General features: G+C 59.0%; 3 protein-coding genes across 12 annotated transcripts; 2 read left to right on the forward strand and 1 right to left on the reverse strand.

Moving 5' to 3' along the window:
- Positions 1-298: 298 nt before the first annotated feature.
- Kdm6b (lysine demethylase 6B) lies at positions 299-22,324 on the forward strand. 10 transcript variants are annotated; one of them, XM_052756692.1, is made up of 26 exons: positions 299-431; positions 3,130-3,403; positions 4,064-4,161; positions 6,951-7,064; positions 11,927-12,044; positions 12,286-12,429; positions 12,518-12,659; positions 12,856-12,954; positions 13,050-13,269; positions 13,372-13,464; positions 13,545-13,706; positions 14,233-14,436; positions 14,526-14,876; positions 14,963-17,166; positions 17,269-17,395; positions 17,505-17,610; positions 18,497-18,702; positions 18,803-18,867; positions 18,944-19,018; positions 19,111-19,259; positions 19,430-19,544; positions 19,628-19,815; positions 19,950-20,091; positions 20,500-20,626; positions 20,717-20,887; positions 20,978-22,324. In XM_052756692.1, exons 7-26 carry the CDS (start codon positions 12,523-12,525, stop codon positions 20,999-21,001), a joined length of 4,965 nt encoding a protein of 1,654 aa, XP_052612652.1. In that variant the 5' UTR covers positions 299-431; positions 3,130-3,403; positions 4,064-4,161; positions 6,951-7,064; positions 11,927-12,044; positions 12,286-12,429; positions 12,518-12,522; the 3' UTR covers positions 21,002-22,324. The 10 variants fall into 10 exon arrangements, with proteins under 10 accessions (XP_052612652.1, XP_052612650.1, XP_052612654.1 ...); XM_052756690.1 differs by lacking the exon at positions 4,064-4,161; XM_052756694.1 differs by lacking the exons at positions 3,130-3,403; positions 4,064-4,161 and adding an exon at positions 7,429-9,550.
- A 222-nt stretch (positions 22,325-22,546) lies between these two features.
- Positions 22,547-23,581, forward strand: Tmem88 (transmembrane protein 88). Its single transcript, XM_052756701.1, has 2 exons — positions 22,547-22,817; positions 22,947-23,581. Exons 1-2 carry the CDS (start codon positions 22,608-22,610, stop codon positions 23,214-23,216), a joined length of 480 nt encoding a protein of 159 aa, XP_052612661.1. The 5' UTR covers positions 22,547-22,607; the 3' UTR covers positions 23,217-23,581.
- A 561-nt stretch (positions 23,582-24,142) lies between these two features.
- On the reverse strand, positions 24,143-25,051 carry Naa38 (N-alpha-acetyltransferase 38, NatC auxiliary subunit). Its single transcript, XM_052756702.1, has 3 exons — positions 24,842-25,051; positions 24,454-24,637; positions 24,143-24,303 (listed from the first exon to the last, which is right to left on the reverse strand). Exons 1-3 carry the CDS (start codon positions 24,920-24,922, stop codon positions 24,191-24,193), a joined length of 378 nt encoding a protein of 125 aa, XP_052612662.1. The 5' UTR covers positions 24,923-25,051; the 3' UTR covers positions 24,143-24,190.
- Positions 25,052-25,176: the final 125 nt, after the last annotated feature.

Below are 25,176 nucleotides of genomic sequence, written 5' to 3' on the forward strand. Positions count from 1 at the left end.
TAGCCGGCCTAGCCTAAAGGGATGTGACTAAATCTCGGGGGAAGGGCTTGAGCGGGCGGGGCGGAGCTTGCTTTGGAAGGGCGCGGGATCCAAACGGAATAGAGCTTTTTCAGGTGAGGGTCCAGGATAGGCTCTGTACACCGCACCCTAGACATTGCAATCCTGACTCGGAATCCTAGTCTGACAACACAGCTGAGGCGAGCCGGACTGAAGGCGGGGCGGAGCAGGAGAGGGACTTCAGCGCAAAGGGGCGGGACCACGACTCGGGGGCGGGGTTGGGGAATGGGGGGCGGGTGCGAGTGTTTGTGTTGGAAAATCAAACTGCGCCACGGGGTAGGGCGGCCCCCCCAGTCCCTGTCTGGGAGAGGGGGGGCCCGCTCGACCCCCAGGAGGCCTTGCGGACCCTGAATATCTGGGACCCCCAGAACCAGGTAATGGGGAGCCGCAGGGACTTTTGGAAAGAGGGAAGCCATCTCCGTGCAAGGGGGCGGGACGTCAGACTCTGGAGGGGTCTGGCTAGGGATGGGCATTTGTGTCTTGGAAAAAGCAATGGCAAAGTTGGGGCGCAGGACATCCAGGTTCCCCAGAAGTGAACAAGGCAAAGGTCGCGGAAAAACTGGTCTTGGTTCTAAAGGTCAAGAGGGCCTGAAACTACTCCCAGTCCCCGTTGGGATGGGGACTTAGCCCAGGGCGGGGCTCAGCGATCCTGAGGAGCAAGACTACAGGGCAGTTTGCCGTAAGGTCTAGGGCTGGGCGATCAGGCATAGTGAGCCTCCAGTTACGGGGCTACTTGAAGGCTCCTTCCAGCTCTTTCCCCTGGTGAGATGTGTATTTCTCAACCTTCACCATCCCACCAGGAGCGGTAGCTTTTCCCAGCTCCCCAGACTCCACCATAGCTTCTGCTCTCGTCCTCCCCGGGGCTGTCCCCACTTTTCTGTCTTGGGTTCCCTAGCCCTCGCTGGGCTCTGGCCCTTTCTCCATGCTGAACCTTTCCCACGTAGCCACGAGATGGCGAAGATGAGACGCCCACCAGGCTTGCGGGTTGGGGGATCTAGCTATGACCTAGCCCGTGAGAAAGGTGCGCTGAGGTTCTTCTTTGATTTCCTGTCATCCGTCTGGCACCCCCCCCCACCTCCACTTGTTCCAGGAAATAGTAAGCATATGGGTAAAGGGCATAAGCTGGAGACAGGGCTAGATTCTCAGTCTATGCTTTTGTGGCCTAGAATAAACAGTGGTGAAAGGGCATGCGGGTTGGTCCCTACGCTGCAGATTCGTTCCGACCTGTTGTGGCCGGTGACTGTCTTAGGGTAGGGGCTGGAGTGTGGGAAGGTCGAAGGCGGAACACCTAGTTCCGGGTGATGAGAACCCCGGGAGAAAGACAGAGAAGCAACGAGCTGAGATGCTATAGAAGTGATTCCGTTGTCGTTCAGAGTAAGGCCGGACCCAGAAGCTAGCTCCGCTCGGATCTCGGTCGCTTGCCTGGGTTGTTTGCTCAGTTGCCAGAGTAACAGGGCAACGAGCGTCCCCCGCCAGATTCCCAAACTCTCCCTCTCCTGTCCAATCCGCTGTAGCGGACGTCGCCTACGTCAGGGCTCTAGTGGCCAATGGGGAACTGGCATTATAGAGAGCCTGAAAGAGGGAGAGGGAGGAGGTGGAAGGAGGGGGGAGGCGGTGGCTACCCGGGATCTGCACGTGCACTCCCACACGCATCGCTCGCAGTACACCCTCTTCCACTGCACGCGCCCAGGCCGTCTCTTGCGCCTGCGCGGCGAGTCGTCTTCCCCCCCCCCCCCTTGCCTTAGGTCTTCAGTCTGTGTTTGCAAACTAGTCCAGTGCTGCGTTTCTCAACCCCTGCGGGCCCAGACGTCTGGGTGGGTTTGCGCTCTTTAGCCGGGTGTCGACTGTTTATGTTAGTCTCTTGTGGGAAGGCCGGCTACCTGTGTTCCCAACTGCCACCTCCAGCTGGCGCCCCAAAGCTCCCAGGTGGGCTGGGCGGAGCTGTGGTTTCCGGCCCCCTAGGCTCAGTCGCGGCTTTCCCGAGCTCTAGCTTAGGTTGTTTCCACAAAAGAAAGGTTGTGGGTACAAGCACCCATTCCCGAGGCCTCACCTGCCCAGGCCTAGCTGCAGTTAGTGACCCGGTAGGACACTGTGAGAAGCCCCTAGTGGTCCAGGTGACTTTCCTGGCCAGAGGGTCGTCATGTCCATTTTTTTCCCTTGTGAATTCCTGCTTTTTGATATGCAAACCAAACCTTTCCCTCCCCTTCCCCTAACATTTCCTTCTAGCTCTCTCTAGGGTTTCTTGCACCTCCCTTGGCTGCTTTGGGGCTGTCTGTCCCCGTCTCCACTCGTCCTTCTCTGCTTCTCCAGAGGGTTATATAACTCTTCCTCTCGGCGTGTCCTGATTTCAACTCCACAGACTCCGCCCTGGAACAGCACGGGAGGGGCGGGAGAGTTGGGGACCCAGACAGATTCCGGCTGGCGGCCAGCTGGGGCACAGGGGATCCCGCAGATAGCAGACGGAGTCCCTCGGGACCGAGTGCCCTGTCCCTAGACTCCCGCCCCTAACCAGGGATCAAGCCCAGAAGAAAGAAGGCACAGTATCTCTAAGGGGCGTGTCGGGACAGTCAGAAATGTGGGTTGGGAGGTCAAGGCTGGAGGCTGAGAGGAGGAGGCAGGCGAATGACCGGATTCCCTAGGATTAGTCCTGCTGGGGTTAATATAGATAAAGGCAGGACGCCTGGGTTCCCTCCTTCGCCTCCTTTTTGGGTTTCCAGAATTCCTATAACTATTTCCCAGGAAACTTAGCCAGCGGCTTCTTCGCCCTGGTAGGAGTCAAAGGTCTGTGTTAGAGGTGGCCTGGGATGATGTCACCAGTGCACGTGCCCCGGGACGGTTGCCAGGCAATGCGATCTCCTCCCCTTTCCATTCCCTCCCACCCTTGCCCGGAGTCCCGTTCCATTCCCGTGCCGTCTCTTTCCCCCTTCCTTTCCCTTGGCATTGGCATCCTGCAGGTGGGAAACCCTGGCCTGGAGTTTTGTGAGGGGGAGGGGCGCGGGTGTGGTGTGGCTTAAAAGACTTTGCTCCTTTGCTGGGTTGAGAGAATTCTGGGTCATTTTTTTTTTTTTCTAGATTGCCACAGAAAAACTTCCTCTTCAATCTCCTTTCCCTTCCCACCCCCACCCGCACCCTTGGAAGAGTCTCCCACCTGCTGCACGGCCCAGTGGCATGTTGCCCCTTTCCCATCTTGAGTTGAAGTGTGGGTAGTTGCAAGACAGCTGCCTCGAAGAGAAAAATCTGTACGTGGGGTACACACACCACCTCGGCCCTGACACCAGCTTCACCTCCTCTCACCAAACTGAGAAAACAGTGTCAGGCTGAAAAGTCAAGGTCTTTATCTTTGTAGGTAGGTGGATCAGCTTCTGGCATTGCCCACTTTTGAGAGAGGAATTCAGTGATCTCTCTGGCTGCCCTTCTTGGAGTTGGTGATGGATGATGGTATTAGTGTCTCCTGTCATATGCCTTAGAACTCGGACTGTCAGCTCAAACCTGGATTCTAATCCCAGCTCTGCCGACAAATGGGACTTGGACAGGTCAAAACCTCTCAGAGCTTCCAGTCCTTAATCTGGGACATTTAAATATCAATACCTACCTTTTAGCTCATGGGAGGGGTAGGTAGTGAAATAATTTACTTAGCACAGTGGTCGGCATAAAATTAATACTGAACGAGTGTCATGAAATGCGTATTATTAAGTGGTGTTAGTTATATAGTGGGTGGTGGACCTGTTCTAAAGTAACTATCACTAGGGCTTGGGTAGAGAAGAGTGGAGAGTTTTGCTGACTGGGGTGTGTGTGTGTGTGTGTGTGTGTGTGTGTGTGTGTGTGTGTGTATAGTGTATGGGGGTGTTAGGAATTAGCATCGACTACTTTATGTACCTTATTTGACGTGGGCTTTAGTCAGTCAGATTTGTATTGCTTTCTTTAGGTTTATTTTCCCCTCCTTAAAAATAGCTAAGACTATTCCTTTGGCTGTTAAAATAATTATGCTGTGGCTTATGATTTTCAGGCGATCCTCTGGTGCCCTCCCATGTTGCTCTCCGGAGCCTTTCATTTTGCAAAGGGACTCCACAGTTTCCCTAGCGGGGACATGGCTAGGCTAAAGGGGTGTGTAAAAGGTTGGGGTGGGTGGTGGAGAGAGACTATGGGGGGGAGGTTGGGGGAGCGGTAGTTAAAGGAAGAGACCGGAAGGGAGGAGGAGGGAGCCTGCTGGTGGGGAGGGAGGGGAGGAGGAGGAGGTGGAGGAGGAGGAGGAGGACGAGGAGGAGGAGGAGGGAGGGAGGGGGTTGGGGAGAGCCTGCTACAGTTCTTTGTTTGACTCCGGGACTCAGGGACGGGGAGGAGGAGGGAGGGAGGCAGAGGCTGCAAGCGCTGGGGCAGGCCCAGGAGGCAGAGGAGGGACCGTCTCCCCCGCCCCCCCAGCCCCCACTCCCCCCCTGCTGCTTCCCCCCTCCCTACCCGGACTCTGGGGGCACCGCCGGGGGACAGACACCCAGCAGGTAACCCCAGCCTGGCTCTCCCTCCCCGTGTCTTATTTTCTTCTACACCCTCCCGGACGACCCCTTTCCGCCGCCCCGATCCCCCGGCCTTGCCTTCCCCAGCCCTCCTTGTTCCATTTCCCCGAGTTGGGCTTGTCGCCTGCTGGCTCCGTCACCCTCGGTCTCGTGCAGTCTGACTCCCTTCCCCCACCCCACAGTGTGTGCTCCCCTGTTCTGCCCGAGGCATCTTTTGGGGTTCTGTCTTGCTGTTTCTCAGGCTGGCTTCTTCCAACCTGTCTCCAGGGGCTCTAAGGGAGGAGGGAGTCCTTACCCTTTAATGGCTCCCCCCAGCCTCCCTTGCCCCATTCTCCTTGTAGCAGTCTCTAGGGGTGAAGGAAAACCGGAATTTGGGGGGCCCCCTGGAGAGGCAGGGAGCTATGTGTTGCTGGAGACAGGGGCTGTGAGTGTGTGAGGAGGGGTAGGGATTTGTTAGAGACCAGGCTGCCTCTCTGATGTCCCTTTAAATGGCCCTTACATTTCTGGGGACTGGGGGGTGGGGTGGGGAGGTGGCAAGCTGCTGCCTGGGGGGCAGGGCCCTTGGTTTGTCCACACCGTCAGGGGTGGTAATGATTTAAAGGGACAGCCTTGGTGTGGCCACTGCCACCCTGTGCTGGCAGGAGGGGGAGCTGGCAGGCAGTGTCTGCAGAGGCTCGGCTGGTGAGCAGGGCATTTGAGGCTGTCTGGTACTGGGCCTGCAGGTCTGCGGTACAGTGTCTCTGGCTGGATAGGTGTGAGCAGGGGTTGACAGCCTGCCCTGAGCGTGCTGAGTATGGGCTTTCTCCAGAACCCCATCTTTGAGTCCTTGGACTCCATGACCAAGAATCTTTGAGTCTGAACCACAGACTCTGTGGGCCACCAGGTGGGGGCCACTGGTAAATCTGCAGGCCAGCAGGGTGACCTGAGCACTTGGGAGCTGGCCCTTCAGCTTCCCCTTTTGTTGTCTGGTTATCTGCACAAGAAGGCCCCAGCCCCTCCTCCTCATCCACATGCCCCCCCACCCCCACCCCAGCTGTTGGACAGATGAATTACAGCCTCCTGCTTGGGGCCAAGGCTGGTAAGGGATTAAAGTTCTGAGGTTGGCCCTCCCCCACTCTGGTGTCCAGACACCCCTTCACGCACCCTTCTGACCCCCTTGGCTGCCCCTCACTCCTCTTGGTCGGCCTGAGGCCTTCCTTCTCCCTACTAGGCTAGACCCTTTCTAGCATACCCCACCTCCACAAATGCTGTCAACTGCTGTGGTAAGCGCCTTAGTCCTGAATTTGCCTCCCTGTCCTGAAGGGTTACGGCCTCTACATTTTTCTCCAGCAGAAGGGCCTTACCACTCTGGTTTTCTCAGCCTGCAGCTGACCACTGTCCCTTAAGGGCCTTGCTTAGGTCAGAAATAACACCTCCCCGGGGCCAGTGTCATCAGCAGCTACAAAAGCTTACAGCACATTGCATCATGGAGGCTGGGGGCCAGAGGCCTAAGTCTCTGGGGCAGGGGGAAAGATGGGGGCTGGAAAGCCAGGAAATGGAGAGGCCAGGCAGAGAGCCCAAGTGTCTGGGTCCTGGGGCCAGGAGAATGGGAAACATGGGTCCCTGAGGAGTGAGTCTGAGGGAGGGTTGACTGAGGTCAGACCCCTGTATCAACACCTGATTCTTGGCCCTAGACTTGTGTTAATAGACCTACTTCTTTGTATCTAAGGATTGGGAGGGAAGGGAGCGGGCCCCTGTCACCTCCTTGGGCCACACAGAGGAAGGAGGTGATGGGGAAACAGGATATGGCCTTGGAGGTGACATGGAGGGAGCCTGCTGCAGAGGCTACTTCCCGGCTCAGGCCCAGAGTCACAGTTGTTGCAAAGAAGGCACCTCCCTGTTGGGCCCGTTCATCTTGTCTGGCCACCTGTGCCACTTGCCAGGACCTGCCTATACCAGCCTAAGGGAACGGGAAGGGTCGGAGTCCAAAGGGTGGGGTTGACTATCTGGTGTCTAGTCAAGGTTGGGGAGGAACTCCTGGGCTGGAGGAAGCAGAGTTGAAGCCTAGGGTCCACATGCCCTGGGGTCAGGACGAAGGCTGACTTGGCTGTAGGTATCAGCTGTCACTGAGCCTACTCCGGGTCCAGTCAGAAGAGGGATCATGGATTGGTGTCCACTGTAGACTTACTCAGGTGCCACAGCACGGCCCCCTTACCACCTGAACCAGGCTGCCTCTTGAGGGGAAGGTTGGGGGATGGCTTTTTTCCAGGTTGCCATGGAAACTGATTCTCTCATCTCATCTGACCTCTAGAGCCAGGTTTCTCTTCAGTGAGGGGGCAAGGAACACGGGGGAACTCCTCCATTGTGGGAGACCCCACCTCTAACTGAAATCTTCTCTTTTAGGTTCCCCCAGGCACCATGCCAGCCCCATAGCACTCTACCCACACCACGACTTCTGCTGCACCCCATTGCTGGGGTGATTGTTCCAATGAGACTGAACACTTCAAACTCCATCTGGTAAGCTTGGCTGCTGAGTGTCACCCCCTTCCCCCAAGTCCAACTCTTCACCGCATGTTTGAAAATCTTTGCTATGATCTGGTTCGTGCCCACTCATCAGAATGGTCCAGTCCAAGCCTGAGCCTCCCCCAACATGCCATGCTTGAATGGTTCAGCCCACCGGGTTGGCGCTCCCCTCTATCTCCTGTGAATGGTTTTCCCCTGCACTTCACCAGCCTCTCTACTACCTGGAAACCTCTTATCCACACCCCCAGAGCCACAACTCATTCCTAACTGAAGAAAGCTAGGGTTTGCAGACTGGAAGTAGATGTGAGGCAGCCCAGTGATATTTCTTGTTGTGAAGGGGAAGGCTCTTCTTCCACAGGAGGGAATCCTCATGCTTATGGAAAGTGCTTGGGACTTGATGTGGGAACATGTTGGGGATCACTGCCTTACAGCGAGCTCGTGCTTGTCATGGCCGTCTTCGAATCTCACCTCTCTGGTCTTCTTCGGCCCATCCTCACCACGATACACTGCGGATGTGCTTTGCACACCTAACTCTTAACTCTTGTGCGTTCTCAGGCCTTCTCCGGCCAGCTCTCTTCCCGAGGCCCTTCTTCACCTCCCTTTCCTCCCGAGTAGAAGGGAATTCTCCCTAAGCTGGGAACATGAGTCCTCTGGTTCTTCGTTGCTTTCCCCATCACTCATTGAGTTTCTTGAGTAGGATTACTTTTTCCTCTCTGTCCTGTTTAGTATGATGGTTTGCACATTGTGGATTTGTGTTGAATGAATGTTTTCACTGAATGTACTGCTTCACTGCCAAGAAACCTACGGCAGAGATCTGCTGTGGAGCCTCCTACCCACACCTTCTCTAGAGCCTGTGAGACATTTGGGATAGTAACACAGTGGAAGGCTGATCTGGGCAGTAGCCTGCAAGGATAAAATTGAGGGAGAACAGGTCAGGGGCCGTCTAGAAAACACAGCTCTGGAAAGGAGCCCAGCCTGTCCACTCACTTGCAGAAGGAACTTGCTTGAGTTAGTTAACCTGCCTTTCCAAGTCTGTTTCCTCATTTACAATGTGGGGCAATCACATAGCTCCTATGCCAGGTTTTGGGGGAAGAGTTAAAAGATGCACGTAAAGGTTAAGGCAGTGCCTACCATTTAATAAATGCTAGCAGTTCCCATTAGGGTTGCTGCGGGGCAGCTGTGGGGACTAAATGAGGATGCTGAGGAATGGGACTGAACTTGACTGAAGGTAGACAGAGCCCCAAATAATTGACTCAACGGAAGGACCACGGACCCAGTAGGAAGTCAGGATTCAGGGGAGTGGAGAGAGCCCCCCAAGCCTGCCTCCGATATTTCCCTGGCTCTCTTCGAGAACGTGGAGACAAACACAGAGGGGCATGTGCACAGACACACGTGATCACCACAGTGATGCAGAGGCAGACCCAGACAAAAGACTGAGACAGGAGCCAACCAGACACACAGACAGAGACAGCCTCGAGGAGTCATGTAGACAGGGATAATGACAGGAACGCGCCAGACACAGGCACTGAGGGAGACAAGATAAGAAGATATGCAGGTGCACACAGACACCGAGCCCCACACACAGCCGACCCTGTTCCACTGACTGGCGAACACAGCGCCCAGTCAGAGGCAGACACAACGCCCGCAGTGACACATAGCGGGCCAGCGCGCCGCCCGCCGGGGCCGCCACTGTCACTTCTCGATGGGGGCGGGGAGGGGCCGGCGGCGGGGGAAGGCTGGGGAAGGGAATCCCGGGCGGGCGGCCTGCCCGGGTGGCTGAGTCACCGCGGAGCCCCAGCCCGCGGCCCTCCCTCTCCCTCCGGCTCTCCCAGGTGAGAAGCGAGCCGGTAACTTCCTAGCTTCCGCCATGCCGAAAGAAGACAGCAAAGGAATGGGGCCCGCGGGGGTCGGTCCCGGATCGGCCCCACCTTCGAGCCGGTGCGTGCCGGCCCGGTGCATGCTCGGGAGAAGCCGGTCTGCGGGGGGTCTGGGGTCCTGGGCCGGCCGTCCAGGGTCTGCTTGCGGATCGCAGGCCTCGTGCCCAGCGTCCCTCTTAGATCCCGCGTTCCGGGGGCCGCGCGGCGGAGCGGGGCGCTTCTGCCCCCCAAGCCCGGAGAGAGTTAAGTGGGTGTGATTGATGGAGTGGTTCTCTCCTGGGACTTACGGGGGAGGGGGGTCGGTTAAAGTCCTAAGAGTCCAGATCCCGGATGCAGGAGGCGGAGCTTGGCTTTGCCGGGAGTGCCCGGATGGAGAGGGCGTGGCTTAGACCCAAGTGGAATTAACCCTTTCTGGGCGGCCGGCTTTTTAGGGCTGTAGGTCGGGTTGGGGGGGGGGCCGGCGGCGGGAGGCTGGATTGTCAGCCTCAGAAGTGTGTCCGTCTCCCAGCCCGGTCGTGGACGTGTGCGTCTGCCTTCCGTCTGTCTTCGAGGAGTCTGGGGGTGTCTGTCTTTGTGCTTGTCCCCGGTTGCCCCCTCCCCTTGGTTAGTATGAGCCCTGGGAGCCGGGGAGGGCCACTCCTGCCTCAAAGCGAGAGTGTAGGTGAGAGTGGACGGCGAGCCAGCCGGCGGCGGCGGCGGCGGCGGCGACCGAGGAACAGGTGTGAGTGCGGCGGCTGGGCTGCCCGGCGCGGGGTGGGGCCGTCTGGAGGGAGACGGAGGGGAAATTCCGCGGGACCCGTGGTGAGCCGTGTGTGGGCTGAGGAGTTGTGTCTGCCTCTGACTGTGTGTCTGTGCGAGCCGAGGGAGGCGGGGGCTGAGTCAGTGGGAACCGGGGATGGTTTTCTGAGTGACTCACCCCCCCCACACACACACACCCCGAGCCTGATTCAGACCCTGAGAAAGGCTTTGTTCGTGGGGCGGATGGGAAGTCAGGCGCCTGCGTCCCTGGTCGCGGGGGGGGGGGGGGACACAGGTCGGTGGTGGTGGGCGAGATCACGCTTTAGGGTACAGGAAGTTTTGTTCTGGGGCGCTCCGTCGCCGTCCGTGGTGTCGTCGTGGGAGGTGGTGGATAAAGGCTGAAGATCCAGAGGGCTGGAGGGGGACGGAACTCGCTAGTTTGGGGAAAGCTGAGTCAGTTCCCCGTGGGAAAGGGGAAGCGGCCGAGGGGAAGTGTCATCATCGCAGAAGGGGAAGCTGCATTTCCTGGTAACTGGCAGCGTTCTGGGCACCACTTCCTTAGCAGGGTGCCTGCTTCTCTGACACCTGGTACCCCCGCGCCGCCGTTGGTCCACCTCTGGTCCCCTGGCCCCCCTCACAGGGCTTGTCTGGGGCAGCCGCCGTGGGCTGCACTTGACCACATGAGCGTTGTCCGTGTCCCGGGGCTTGGTAACTGACGGACTGCAGCAGCCTCGGGAGAGTTCCGACCCTCGGAGCTCCGCGCGACCCGAGGAGTCCGCGGAGCGCGAGCCGGGTCCCACCGGGGCTGGGGGACCGGGCAGCCTGCGGGCGTCTGCCGGGTCGGAACACTTTTCACGCACAGATGACCTTGCGGGAGGGAAGACTGTTTTCGCCCGAACCCCTTCGGCCTTTGTGGGCTGGCTGGAAATTTCCCCGCAGTGTAGACTTCTCGGCCAAGGCGAACTTTCCAGCCGCCCCCAACCCCTCGCCGCGCGCTCTCCCCCGGCTTCCTGCCCGGCGCTTTCTCCAGCTGGAGCGCTGGCCCCGCCCCCGCGGCTTTGTACTCGACACTCGCCTCTCGCCGCTCTTTGTACTCTAGACTCTCAATGGACCGATCCCGGGAGCGGAGCCGGCTCCCTACCTGCTGGGACCTGGGGTATGCGCAGGGAAGCGGCTGCTGGGCTCGGAGAGTCGAGAAGGGAGAGCTGGGGCTAGAGGGAGCGTGCCTAGGAGCGAGGAGGACTGTGTCCGTTGTGGGTCCCGTCAGCTTCGACGGGAAGGAGTGAGTGGGGGGGGGGGGGGGTTGGCGAGAAGGAGGAAGTGAAACGGGTTCTGGGTTCTTTAAGGGAGTAGGCGGTGAGAGTGGGACAGGGGTGATGTCACTGCCTGCTGGGCCCCGCCCTCCTCTCTCTCCCGAAGGACCCCCCCCCCTTTACACACATCGCTTCCGCTGCGCAAGTGGCCACGTCACGGGCAACCCCCGAAATCCCCCCTCCCGGGGGGGGGTGGGGGCCACGTGGGCCGTGGGGAACCGCGTGGCCCCGGCAGGGAAAGGGCATAGAGGATACAGGAGCCACGCGAGAGGGACCACTCCACGGTGCTCAGCTTCCCCGAAGTTGGAGGGCTGAGTTGGGGGCCTGGCCGAGGGGGCCGACCGGTGTTGACGACTCAGAGCCAGGGAAAGTGGAGGAGCTGGAGGAGGAACTTGGTATGAGGCTGGGGACTTGACCGTGATTTCGGACTGGGTCCGGCGCTGGAGGCGGAGCGTTCTGATGGAGGCGCTGGCCGGCCTGGGTGCCGGGCTGGCTGTGATGGCTAGACCTAAGCAGTTCCCCCGGAGTGATCGAGCGGAGAGTCTGTCGGGGGGCGATGGGGAGTGAGGAGGGGGAGCGCTGCCTTTGTCTGCGACGTGCGTGGGTCTGCTGTCCGTCCTTGGGGTGGTGAGACAGAGGACGACTCGAACAGTCTGGCGGGGACCATTGCCAGTTGGGTGGATGTGTGAGGCTTGCCCCCAGGTCCAATAGCGAGTGATTTCCCCATCCTCACTCGCGTGGGTCTTAGCCAGCTGGAGGTTACTGCCCTGCCGGCCACCGGTTTCTGATCCCAGATGTGGACCCTAGGTGGGAGCCTTGGGGTCACCCCGGGGTCACCCTAGGGCGAGCCTGTCTGACCGGCCCTGCCGCTCCTCCTCCGGCGGCCGCTGAGTGCTCGGTTAACCTCGCTCCTATTGGTTCCTGCCAGGCTGTTACTGAGGCGGAGACAAGGGTGATGATTGGCTTTCTGGGGAGAGAGCAGTCTTGTGATTGGCTAAATCTCTGAAGCTTTTGAAGCTGTGAGAGGACGCTCCCACGGAGGCTGGGTAAGCAGCCGCGCGGTAGGTCGCCCTAGTATCAGGATTGGAAGCCTGTCAGACTGTACAGCGGCTGCGTTGTACCTATTGTTGACTCTCCCCCCGCTGCTTGTCCCATATTCCTGTCACTCCACTTGCGGGCTTCTCGGGGCTCCTTATGCCGGTGTCTGCCCCGGCTTTTGGCCCCTCAGTCTCCCACTGGGCCCTGACTGTGCTGGCAAGTTCAGTGTTACTTTTCTTCCCGCTGTAGAATTGGTCGTGGAAGGCCAGTGACTGCCATCTGGAAATAGTGAGCACTCTTGTTGAGAGCAGTCGGAGCTGGACCATCGTGCCAGAGAGCTGGGGCAGGGGGGCGTGCCCCATCTCCAGGGCTCCTGGGGCCACTGCTGACCTGGTAAGGGAAAGGCTGAGGCTGGTTTAGCTGAATGTACAGATGAATGTTTTGTCCCCTCTTAGAGCATGCTCTCTTGTCCCTGACTTAGGCTGGATGCATCGGGCAGTGGACCCTCCAGGGGCCCGCTCTGCACGGGAAGCCTTTGCCCTTGGGGGCTTGAGCTGTGCTGGGGCCTGGAGCCCCTGCCCACCCCATCCTCCTCCTCGAAGCTCATGGCTGCCTGGAGGCAGGTGAGAATTGGGCCATGAGTCCTATCTCCAGGCATTCCTCTTCGGGTCTTCTCTGCCCATTTCTGTCATTCTCCCTGAGTTTCTATTATTTTGTGGCCCAGACACCAGCCTCACCTGCTCTTCTTCTCTCGAACTCCTCCTTTCTAGGGAGCAAGATTACTTCTGGCAATCCGTAACAGACCTTTTCTCTTTACAGATGCTCTGCCAGCATTGGGCAGCCCCCTCTCCCTGCTCCTCTACCACCTTCCCATGGCAGTAGCTCCGGGCACCCAAACAAACCCTATTATGCTCCTGGGTAAGTGGGGGATTCAAAAGTTCTAGGACTGGAGGTAAAACTGAGGCCTTGAAATGTTCCCTTAAGCCTGATCACTCCCAACTCCTGCTCCGTAGGACACCCGCCCCAAGACCCCTCCACGGGAAGCTGGAATCTCTGCATGGCTGTGTCCAGGCATTGCTGCGGGAGCCAGCCCAGCCAGGGTTATGGGAACAGCTTGGACAGTTGTATGAGTCAGAGCATGACAGCGAGGAGGCCATATGCTGCTACCACAGGGCCCTTCGATATGGAGGGAGCTTCACTGAGCTGGGGCCCCGAATTGGCCGACTGCAGCAGGTGAGACAAGGCAGCACACAGGTGGCCGAGATTGGCCATTTAGCTCAATGTCCTGGTTCATCTTAAATCTGCCCTTTCCCTCTGCCCTTTACCCCCGCCCAGGCCCAGCTCTGGAACTTTCATGCTGGCTCCTGTCAGCACAGAGCCAAGGTCCTGCCCCCCCTGGAGCAAGTATGGAATTTGCTGCACCTTGAGGTGAGACTGAAGCCCAGTGAATCAGGAAAGGGAGTTGTGGTCGGCTGGGCCTGGGCCATCATCTCTCTGCTTGTTTTTAGCACAAACGGAACTATGGGGCTAAGCGAGGGGGTCCTCCAGTGAAGCGATCTGCGGAACCCCCGGTGGTACAGCCTATGCCTCCCGCAGCACTCTCGGGCCCCTCAGGAGAGGAGGGCCTGAGCCCCGGAGGCAAGCGCAGGAGAGGCTGCAGCTCTGAACAGGTATGACTGTGGGGGGGTCAGCAGGCAGAGAGGAGGCGGGGATGGACAGGTGTGACTGGGGGTGGGTCAGCAGGCAGAGAGGAGGTGGGGATGGACAGGTATGACTGGGGGTGGGTCAGCAGACAGAGGAGGCGGGGATGGACAGGTGTGACTGGGGGTGGGTCAGCAGGCAGAGGAGGCGGGGATGGACAGGTATGACTGGGGGGGTCAGCAGGCAGAGAGGAGGCGGGGATGGACAGGTATGACTGGGGGGGTCAGCAGGCAGAGGAGGCGGGGATGGACAGGTATGACTCGGGGTGGGTCAGCAGGCAGAGGAGGCGGGGATGGACAGGTATGACTGGGGGTGGGTCAGCAGGCAGAGGAGGCGGGGATGGACAGGTATGACTGGGGGGGTCAGCAGGCAGAAGAGGCGGGGATGGACAGGTATGACTGGGGGTGGGTCAGCAGGCAGAGGAGGCAGGGATGGACAGGTATGACTGGGGGTGGGTCAGCAGGCAGAGGGTTTTCAGGCTCTCTTCTCTTCTAGGCTGGCCTTCCCCCAGGTCTGCCGCTCCCTCCACCACCATTACCACCACCCCCACCCCCACCACCTCCACCCCCACCCCCACCACCACTGCCCAGCCTGGCTATTAGTCCTCCATTTCAGCTGACTAAGCCAGGGCTGTGGAATACCCTGCATGGAGATGCTTGGGGGCCCGAGCGCAAGGGTTCAGCACCCCCAGAGCGCCAGGTAAGCCCCTCTCTAATACTTTAGATCTTTCACCTCCTGAAAGTTGTCTGTTCCATTCCTCACTTTGTGCCCTCGTTTATTTCCCACAGGAGCAGCGGCACTCGCTGCCTCACTCCTATCCATACCCAGCTCCTGCCTACACTGCTCACCCGCCCAGCCACCGGCTGGTCCCAGCCACACCCCTTGGTCCAGGTCCCCGACCCCCAGGAGCAGAGAGCCATGGCTGCCTGCCTGCCACCCGTCCCCCCGGAAGTGACCTTAGAGAGAGCAGAGTTCAGAGGTCGCGGATGGACTCCAGCGTTTCACCAGCAGCATCTACCGCCTGCGTGCCTTACGCCCCTTCCCGGCCCCCTGGCCTCCCCGGCACCAGCAGCAGCAGCAGCAGCAGCAGTAGCAGTAACAACACTGGTCTTCGGGGTGTGGAGCCGAGCCCAGGCATTGTACGCGACGACCTTGGGCTGAAGGTGGGTGGGGGTGTCCGTGGGGGCTAGAATAGCACTCTCACCTCCTCACTCTGTCCTTGCAGCCTGGCGCTGACCATTACCAAACTCCTGCGCTGGAGATCTCCCCTCACCAGGCCCGCCTGGGGCCCTCGGCACACAGCAGTCGGAAACCATTTTTGACAGCCCCTGCTGCCCCTCCCCACTTATCCCTACCACCTGGGACCCCACCATCCCCTCCACCCCCGTGTCCTCGCCTCTTACGCCCTCCACCACCCCCTGCTTGGATGAAGGGCTCAGCCTGCCGCTCAAGCTCAGCCCGAGAGGATGGAGAGATCTTAGGAGAGCTCTTCTTTGGTGCTGAGGGACCTCCCCGTCCTCCCCCGCCCCTTCCCCACCGTGATGGCTTCTTGGGGCCTCCAACCCCCCGCTTTTCTGTGGGCACTCAGGATTCGCATACCCCTCCCTCTCCCCCAACCACCACCACCAGCAGCATCAGCAGCAGCAGCAACAACAGCAGCAGCAGCAGCCACAGCAGTAGTCCTCCTGGGCCTGTGCCCTTCCCTCCACCCCCCTATCTGGCCAGAAGTATAGACCCCCTTCCCAGGCCATCTAGCCCAACACTGAGCTCCCAGGACCCACCTCTTCCACCGCTGACTCTTGCCTTGCCTCCAGCCCCTCCCTCCTCCTGCCACCAAAATACCTCAGGAAGCTTCAGGCGCTCGGAGAGCCCCCGGCCCAGGGTCTCCTTCCCAAAGACCCCCGAGGTGGGGCAGGGGCCACCCCCAGGCTCTCTGAGTAAAGGCCCCCAGCCTGTGCCACCTGGGGCTGGAGAGCTGCCTGCCCGAGGCCCGAGGCTCTTTGATTTTCCACCAACTCCGCTGGAGGACCAGTTTGAAGAGCCAGCTGAATTCAAGATCCTACCTGACGGGCTAGCTAACATCATGAAGATGCTGGATGAATCCATTCGAAAGGAGGAGGAGCAGCAGCAGCAGGAGGCAGGCGTGGTCCCCCCACCCCCACTCAAAGAACCCTTCGCTTCTCTCCAGCCTCCATTTCCCAGTGACACAGCCCCAACCACCACTGCTGCTGCCACCGCTGCCTCCACGACCACCACCACCACCACCACCACCACCACCACCATCCAAGAAGAGGAGAAGAAGCCACCACCAGCCCTGCCGCCGCCACCGCCTCTAGCCAAGTTTCCTCCACCTCCCCAGTCACAGCCCCCACCACCTCCACCAGCCAGCCCAGCCAGCCTGCTCAAATCATTGGCCTCTGTTCTTGAGGGACAAAAGTACTGTTACCGGGGGACTGGAGCAGCTGTTTCAACCAGGCCCGGGTCCTTGCCCACCACTCAGTATTCCTCTAGTCCTGCATCAGGTGCTACCGCCCCCCCACCCACTTCATTGGCCCCCAGCGCCCAGGGCTCCCCCAAGCCCTCTGTTTCCTTGTCATCTCAGTTCTCTACCTCAGGCGGGCCTTGGGCCCGGGAGCGCAGGGCAGGTGAAGAGCCAGCACCAGGCCCCGTGACCCCTGCCCAGCTGCCCCCACCTCTGCCGCTGCCCCCTGCTCGTTCTGAGTCTGAGGTGCTAGAAGAGATCAGTCGGGCTTGTGAGACCCTTGTAGAGCGGGTGGGCCGGAGTGCCACCCACCCTGCAGACCCAGTGGACATAGCCGATCCAGTGGACAATGGGACAGAGCCACTGCTGCCTCCTGCACAGGCCAAGGAGGAGAGTGGTGGGGTGGCAGTGGCAGCGGCAGCTCCAGGTAGTGGCAAGCGTCGGCAGAAGGAGCATCGGAGGCACAGACGGGCCTGTAGGGACAGTGTGGGTCGTCGGCCCCGGGAGGGGAGGGCGAAGGCCAAGGCCAAGGCTCCCAAAGAAAAGAGTCGAAGGGTGCTGGGGAACCTGGACTTGCAGAGTGAAGAAATCCAGGGCCGGGAAAAGGCCCGGCCTGATCTAGGTGGGGCTTCCAAAGTCAAGACACCCACAGCTCCAACGCCCCCACCTGCTCCTGCACCCTCTGCTCAGCCAACACCCCCATCAGCTCCCGTCCCTGGGAAGAAGACCCGAGAGGAAGCTCCAGGGCCCCCGGGTGTGAGCCGTGCAGATATGCTGAAGCTCCGGTCACTTAGTGAGGGCCCTCCCAAGGAGCTGAAGATCAGGCTCATCAAGGTAGAGAGCGGCGACAAGGAGACCTTCATTGCATCTGAGGTGGAAGAGCGGCGGCTTCGCATGGCGGACCTCACCATCAGCCACTGTGCTGCAGACGTCATGCGTGCCAGCAAGTGAGTCGGGGCCGTAATACCCGAGGCTGCCGCCCTGTCCTGGGGATAGGCTCCTACTCATTTACCTCACGTTTCTGACCCTATTCTGTGGTCTCCCCGCAGGAATGCCAAGGTGAAAGGGAAATTTCGAGAGTCCTACCTTTCCCCTGCCCAGTCTGTGAAGCCGAAGATCAACACTGAGGAGAAGCTGCCCCGGGAAAAACTCAACCCCCCTACACCCAGCATCTATGTATGTGTGCCATCTGCCCCCAGCACCGCCCTTCCCAGAGGGTTGGGTTGGGGTACTTGGAGCCTGGGCAGAGGCTCTGATCTGACCCCGTGTCTCCTGGTTGTCGTAGTTGGAGAGCAAACGGGACGCCTTCTCACCAGTGCTGCTACAGTTCTGTACAGACCCCCGGAACCCCATCACCGTGATCAGGGGCCTGGCCGGCTCACTTCGGCTCAGTGAGTGTGGGGGGGCTGTAAGGACGGTGGTATGTGGAACCCTTGGAGAACCACCCCCATGCTTTCAGACTTGCCCCAGTGATTCTAAGGATCTCCTGTACTCAGTCAGGCACAGGCAATGAGAAGTGCCCTGAGTGGTGTGCCAGCCAGCCTTGAGATGTCCTCATCTGGCATTTCTGTCCCCAGAAGTGGACACATGGGAAGATGGATCTCAGAAGTGGTTAGAGTCGCTTCTGATTTTCTCAGTGTTTCTATGAAAAGAATGAGCCAGGCGGTGAAGGCCTTTAGTCTCAGCACTTGGGAGACAGAGGCAGGCGGACCTCTGTGAGGCCAACCTAGTCTACATAGTGAGTTCCAGGACAGCCAGGGCTACACAGAGAGACCCTGTCTCCAAAAACCAAACAAATGTAAAGAATGGATCATAGACTACTTCTGACCCATGGTTTGGTTTTTCTCTTTTTTGATCTTTTATTGTGCAAAATTGTAAACAGTATAAAACTAGAGGAAACTATATAGAAATGTAAAGGTCGGTCTTGTTCCCTTTCTCTCCTCCCACTGAGTAATTCGAGGGACATTTCAAGCTTGACTACATCTTTCACTTGTTCCAGTGGCCACTTGCCATTCATTGATGGCCTACTGTGTGGCCATATGCATGTCTGAGAATTCTAGTTGAGAGACTGAGGCCTGAAGTTGAAGAAAGGGGCTGGGGAGGGCCCAAAGAAGGCAGCCTTGCCAGCTTCCCGGGGCTGGGATTCTTGTCAGTTCCTGGGTGCTGAGTTCTGTCCCATCCGTTCGCCTTCACCTGAGGCCCGGCCAGTCGGTTGGAAGGGCAAGGGTGAGTGGGGCCTCCTGCCCTGGGTGACATCCTGTTGGCACTCCCTCACAGACTTAGGCCTCTTCTCCACCAAGACACTGGTGGAGGCCAGCGGCGAGCATACCGTGGAGGTGCGCACCCAGGTGCAGCAGCCCTCAGATGAGAACTGGGACCTGACAGGCACAAGGCAGATCTGGCCCTGCGAGAGCTCCCGTTCACACACCACCATCGCCAAGTACGCACAGTACCAGGCTTCGTCCTTTCAGGAGTCCCTGCAGGTGAGGCGCATGCACGAGGCAGCAGGGGGGTGCCCGGGTGGGACTGGGTGGCCTTCAGGGCGGCGCTGACCCAGACCCGCCTCCCCACCTGACCGAGCAGGAGGAGAAGGAGAGTGAGGACGAGGAGTCCGAGGAACCCGACAGCACTACAGGAACCCCTCCCAGGTAAAGTGTAATTCTGCCCCCCTGGCTGTGCGCTCTCGCTCCCTTGGTTCGCCAACATCCCGTCTGCTTCTTCCAGCAGCAGCGCGCCCGACCCCAAGAACCACCACATAATCAAGTTTGGCACTAACATCGACCTGTCTGATGCCAAGAGGTCAGTGGGGCTAGACCGCTGAGGCTGGCCGACACCCTGCCAGGTGCTTGTCTGGCTACCCTCTTACCTCGTTGGCATCCCTGTGTTCACAGGTGGAAGCCCCAGCTCCAGGAGCTGCTCAAGCTGCCCGCCTTCATGCGGGTAACGTCCACAGGCAACATGCTCAGCCACGTGGGCCACACCATCCTGGGCATGAACACTGTGCAGCTGTACATGAAAGTCCCTGGCAGCCGAACGCCAGGTGTGCTCCTCACCCTGCGCATCCTCACCCTGCGCGCATGGTGCGGCAAGTGGGAAGTGTGCACTTCGTGCTTAGCCCGCTGGCCGGCCGGCCAATGAGGGCACAGGGCGGGGCTGTCGCGGGTGCTGCCTTGCCTCGGACCATCCTTGACGTTCTATCTCCCTCTGCAGGCCACCAAGAGAATAACAATTTCTGCTCTGTCAATATCAACATTGGCCCCGGGGACTGTGAGTGGTTTGCGGTGCACGAGCACTATTGGGAGACCATCAGCGCCTTCTGCGATCGGTGCGCACCACCCCCTTGCTAGTCCCCCCACCACATCGGGCCCTTGGGTCTCTCACCTGACCCTGTGGCTGCCCACTCCACAGGCACGGTGTGGACTACTTGACTGGTTCCTGGTGGCCAATCTTGGATGACCTCTATGCGTCCAATATCCCTGTTTACCGCTTCGTGCAGCGCCCTGGGGACCTTGTGTGGATCAATGCAGGGACTGTGCATTGGGTGCAGGCTACTGGCTGGTGCAACAACATTGCCTGGAACGTGGGGCCCCTCACCGGTGAGAGGCAGGGGTCGGGTCATCATGGTACACTGAAGGGTGTGAGGAGTGAGGCCTGTTCGGGAGAGGTGGGTCTGAGGGAAGAGCGGGCTGGGACTGACCTGAGAGTCTGAGGGACTTCCTCCGGCCTGCAGCCTATCAGTACCAGCTGGCCCTGGAGCGGTATGAGTGGAATGAGGTGAAGAACGTCAAGTCCATTGTGCCCATGATTCACGTGTCCTGGAACGTGGCTCGGACGGTCAAAATCAACGACCCCGACTTGTTCAAGATGATCAAGTGAGGCCCTGTGTGCTTAGCAGCCCCCTCCACCCGACACGGCCCCACCCTTGTTCTCCTGACGCCCGCCGTATCTTACCCATGTCTTCATCCACGTCTGCAGCATGGTCACAGAAGTCCCTGTGCCGAGGAGGCTGACAAAACCCCCGTTCTCATCTCACAGCCTTTGTTTCCTGTGACACACACACACACACACACACACACACACACACACACACACCCTCACCCTTGAAATGTCAACCGTGACGTACTCAAGACAGGAAATACAACTCAGAAATGAAAAGGGAGCCTAGGGACGTTCCTGGGGCTAAGGTCTTGGGGGCTCAGCCCCTGCCCCCTCCCCCCCCAGCCCTGGCACATCTTCTCCTTCTGCAGTCTTGTCTCAATACCACCTTCGGCCCTTGCCAGGTTCTGCCTCCTGCAGTCGATGAAGCACTGCCAGGTGCAGCGGGAGAGCCTGGTGCGGGCAGGGAAGAAGATCGCTTACCAAGGCCGCGTCAAGGATGAGCCTGCCTACTACTGCAACGAATGCGATGTGAGTGAAGTGCGTGGGCGCCGCCCCGTGCCCAGGGTGCCCGCAGGAGGCGGCCCTCCGGGTGACAGCCACCCCCTTCCTCCCGGCCAGGTGGAGGTGTTCAACATCCTGTTCGTGACCAGTGAGAACGGCAGCCGAAACACGTATCTGGTGCACTGCGAGGGCTGTGCGCGCCGTCGGAGCGCGGGCCTGCAGGGCGTGGTGGTGCTAGAGCAGTACCGGACGGAGGAGCTGGCGCAGGCCTACGATGCCTTCACGCTGGTGAGCGCGGCGGGGCTCCCCCCGGCGGCGGGGGTGCGGGGCGGCCGGACCCCGCGCCCCCGCCGCTGAAGCCCCGCTCTGTCCCTCCAGGCTCCCGCCAGCACGTCGCGATGAGGCCGGACGCCCCGCTCGCCCGCCCACGCAGGGCGCGGCGGGGCCACCAGCACACGCCTGGGCTGGACCTAGGTCCCGCCTCTGGCCGGGAAGGGGGTCGGGCCCAGCCCTTCCACCCTGATTGGCAGCTCCCCTCACTTAATTTATTAAGAAAAAACAATTTTTTTAACAAATACGAGGAAAAAAAAGGAAAAAAAATGGGAGACGGGGAGGGGGCCGGCAGCCCCTCGCCCAGCAGCGCCTCCCCTCACCGACTTTGGCCTTTCTAGCAACAGACACAAGGACCAGGCTCCGGCGGCGGCGGGGGTCACATACGGGTTCCCTCAAGCCTGCCCGCCGCCCGCCGCCCGCCGCCCGCCGGCGCAGACGCTCGCGGCTCGTTGTGTACATAGACGTTCGGCAGCCGAGGTTTTTAATGAGATTCTTTCTATGGGCTTTACCCCTCCCCCAGGACCTCCTTTTTTTACTTCCAATGCTAGCTGTGATCCCTGTATATGTCTCTGTTTATTCACTTGGTTATGATTTGTATTTTTGTTCCTTTTTTTGTTTTTGGTTTTTAATTTATAACAGTCCCACTCACCTCTATTTATTCATTTTTTTCTTTTTTCTTTTTTTCTTTTTATTTTTGGGAAAACCCGACCTCCTGCACCCCCAAGCCATCCCTCCTGCCTCTTTGGAGGCCCGCTCCTGGGCTCTCCTTACGCCCCAGTATATGTCCGGGCTTGGCCCGTCCGTCTCCGCCCGCCCGCGGCTCCAGCCGGGCTCTCATGGTGCTCAAACCCGCTCCCCTCCCCTACGTCCTGCACTTTCTTGGACCAGTATCCCCACTCCCGACCCGACCCCAACCCCACCTGAGGGTGAGCGACTCCTGTACTGTAGGGGAAGAAGTGGGAACTTAAATGGTATTTTGTAAAAAAAAAATAAAATAAATAAATAAAATAAAAAAATAAAAGTTTTAAAGAAAGAACTATGAGGAAAAGGAACCCTGTCCTCCCCAGCCTCGGCCAATTTAAAAAACATTGGACACCTCCACCACCACCATCCCCCCCCCTTTTTTTTTTAAAGGCGTGAAACAGCCCAGGGCAGGGCCTCACTGGGGCAGGGACACCCTGGGGTGAGTTTCTCTGGGGCTTTATTTTCATTTTCTTAGTTCGTTTTCTCCCGCTGGGGCTGCGGAGGGGTGGGGGGTTTACAGTCCCGCCCCCTCGCACTGCACTGTCTCTCTGCCCCAGGGGCAGAGGGGTCTTCCCAACCCTACCCTATTTTCGGTGATTTTTGTGTGAGAATATTAATATTAAAAATAAAAGCAGGAAAAAAAAAGGAGCCTTGTGTTTTGATGATGGCCGTAGAGTATCAGTTGAAGGGCTGGGGATTGATGGATGGATGGGAGGGCAGCGTAGACCCTGGCGGTGGCGAGCCCCTCCCCGGGGGCGCCTGTGGAATGTCCAGAGCCACGGTCTGCTCCTTGGGATGAGGATGCCTAATCCTAGAGCTGCATTCCAGGATAAGGTGGTTGGGGGTGGGGTGGGGAGAGGCTGCCCCGGGGGAGGGGCAGGAAAGAGGGCTATAAGGGCCGCAGCCTTGCGGGGCGGGAACCAGCCAGGCCATGGCGGAGGTCCCCGGAGCCCAACGCTCGGTTCTCGCTGGCAGCCCAGAGCCCCGGGATCCCCTGGATTGCTGGGCCTGCGCGGTGCTAGTGACGGCTCAGAATCTGCTGGTGGCTGTCTTCAATCTTCTCCTGCTGGCACTGGTCCTGGGGACCATCTTGCTACCCGCTGTCACCATGTTAGGCTTCGGCTTTCTCTGCCACTCTCAGGTAAGCATGGGGCCCGAGGGGTGGAGATGTTGGGGTGTCTCTGAGCCACAACCTCCCGGCCTGGGCTGTTTCCCTCCGGGGCGGAGTGTGGTCCAGTGAGCTAGAGTCTGATGGCTCTTATCTGCACAGTTCCTGCGCTCCCAGGCACCCCCTTGCACCGCCCATCTGCGGGACCCAGGCTTCACCGCCCTGTTGGTCACTGGATTCCTGCTGCTGGTGCCGCTGCTTGTGCTTGCCTTGGCCACCTACCGCCGTCTCTGCCTGCGCCTACGCCTGGCCGACTGCCTAGTACCCTACAGCCGAGCCCTCTACAGGCGCCGGCGCATCCCACAGCCGAAACAAATCCCGGCCTCACCGGGGTCCCGGGCTGTTCCCACACCGGGAAAGGTCTGGGTTTGAGGTGCGTGGAGTCAAGAATTCTGTCCATTGTCCTCCTGGTCACGAAAGGACTTGAAGCAAGCCCAGGGCTATTCTGCCCTGTCCTGCTCCTTACCACGGCCTGAGTCAGGTCCTAGCATCCCTTTGACGGCACAGCATCACCTGTGGACCCAATGCTGGCGAAAATTCCCATGCCCCAGAAAATCTCATTGGAATCCTGAACCTTTGGGCTGGACCCTGCACATTTTCTTTCCCTCTCCTAGCGTAAATAGGAGATCTGGACCTTGTGACTTCCTTTGCTGGTGCAGCTCCTCTAATATTTACGAGACTGAGGGACAGGGCTAGAGAAGAAACCATCACAAATAATAAAGAATTTATGAAATGGATGTGCTCTGTGAATACAGGGGTGGCATATACACAGTCGTCCCTGCCCAGGGCTCAGGAGTGGGAAACACATCCCTGAGACTCCAAACCGGCAGACAGAGCATCCTTCAGCATCCTGCCGTTGCCTTATCGCATCAGCCCGTTCTTCCTGGTTAGACCCCAGAGTTCTGACCCTGACCCCAAAGTCACTTCTCCATTAATAGCTCAGAGGGGGCCTTGCTTCGGCTGCCTACCCAGCTCCCCTTGGGGACCCGAGCCCGTTCTCTGACCCCAGCTTAAAGGAACTAAGTGTTGCCAGGCCGGGGTGGGGAAACAATGGGTCTTCCGGAGCAGGATGACACCCCCTCCCGCTACAATCTGAAGCAGCAGCGTGGGAGGGAAGATGGAGGGGCCCACCCTAGAGCCTGTTGCCTTAAAACTCATAACATGAGGGAGGCTTTGGTACTCCTGGGCATTAGGTTGAGGGGGCGGGTAAAGAAAGCTCCTGAACTCAGATAAACCTTCTCTTGAGGGTGGGGTGTGCTATCCCTGCCCTGGCATCGGACCTCCACACAGACACCGACCACTTTGATCATAGGTTTTAATGGTCTCAAAGAGAAGTGCTATTGTGGTTAGAGATACGGGGCCCCCGCCAGGCTCTCCCTTTGGACTTCAATAGAAACGATGTGATGTCCTGGTACCATGGCCAGACCCAGCACACGGGGTTCCCCCGCAGAAAATGAATCTGGAAAAAAAGGTCAAAGCATCAGAACGGCAGGCAAGCATCGGTCTCGCCCCGGAAAATGAGGGGTGCAGTAAGGCCCGCAAGAGGAAATGCCTTGCGGTTAAGTTTACGCCGCATTCCCGAGAAGGTGTGTATTCCCTGGACACTGACCAGACGGCTTGAGGAACTCCTGCGCAGAGCCCAGGATGACATTACAGTCGCGATCGGTGCATAGGAAGCAGCCGACTAGTGTCCTTCCATCTGTCATACGAATGCGCATGGTCTTGTTGAGCAATGCTTCTAGCTGCTGCCGGGCACGCGCGGCCGGCGAGTCCTCCTGTTCCCCGTCAGAGTCCTGCTAGGGCAGGACACGAATTCAGGCGCGCGCAGTCTCGGCTGCACGCCCGTAGAACCACAGCTCCCAGCAGGCCGCGCGGCACCGCCTGAAGCCCGGGGGCTGCTGGGAACTGCAGTTCCCTCTTCTGTCCTCTCCACCCCCTTCCCCTCTCCGCCCGATGTCGTGCCCGACTGCTCCTCCAGAACCCGAGCCCACGCTAACCCCGGCGCTGGAGCTGCTCTGACGCCGACTGCAGCAGCCGTTCTCCTCTCGTAGCAGCATGGTTGGCCCAGCTCCGGCCATTGGCCCTGGGACCTCCTTTGGGCCTTAAACTTCCTAAGAGCGTTTTGGGTCGGGGTATTCAGATCTCGCGAGTGCTCCCAAGCGCTTCCCTTTCGTGAGATCACAACTCCTCCGCGTCTTCGGTTCCGCCACTCCAGAGATCTCGCGAGATTTTATTTCAGCCCAGGCTCATAGATGCCTACTGTTATAAGACTATCGCGAGAACTTCACCTGAAATTTCTTACACATCCTTTAGAAATGCCTGAAATTTGAAA

The sequence above is a fragment of the Peromyscus californicus genome, unplaced genomic scaffold (genome assembly GCF_007827085.1).
Source record: "Peromyscus californicus insignis strain IS unplaced genomic scaffold, ASM782708v3 Scaffold_3__1_contigs__length_106647218, whole genome shotgun sequence".
NCBI classification, from domain to species: Eukaryota; Metazoa; Chordata; class Mammalia; order Rodentia; family Cricetidae; genus Peromyscus; species Peromyscus californicus.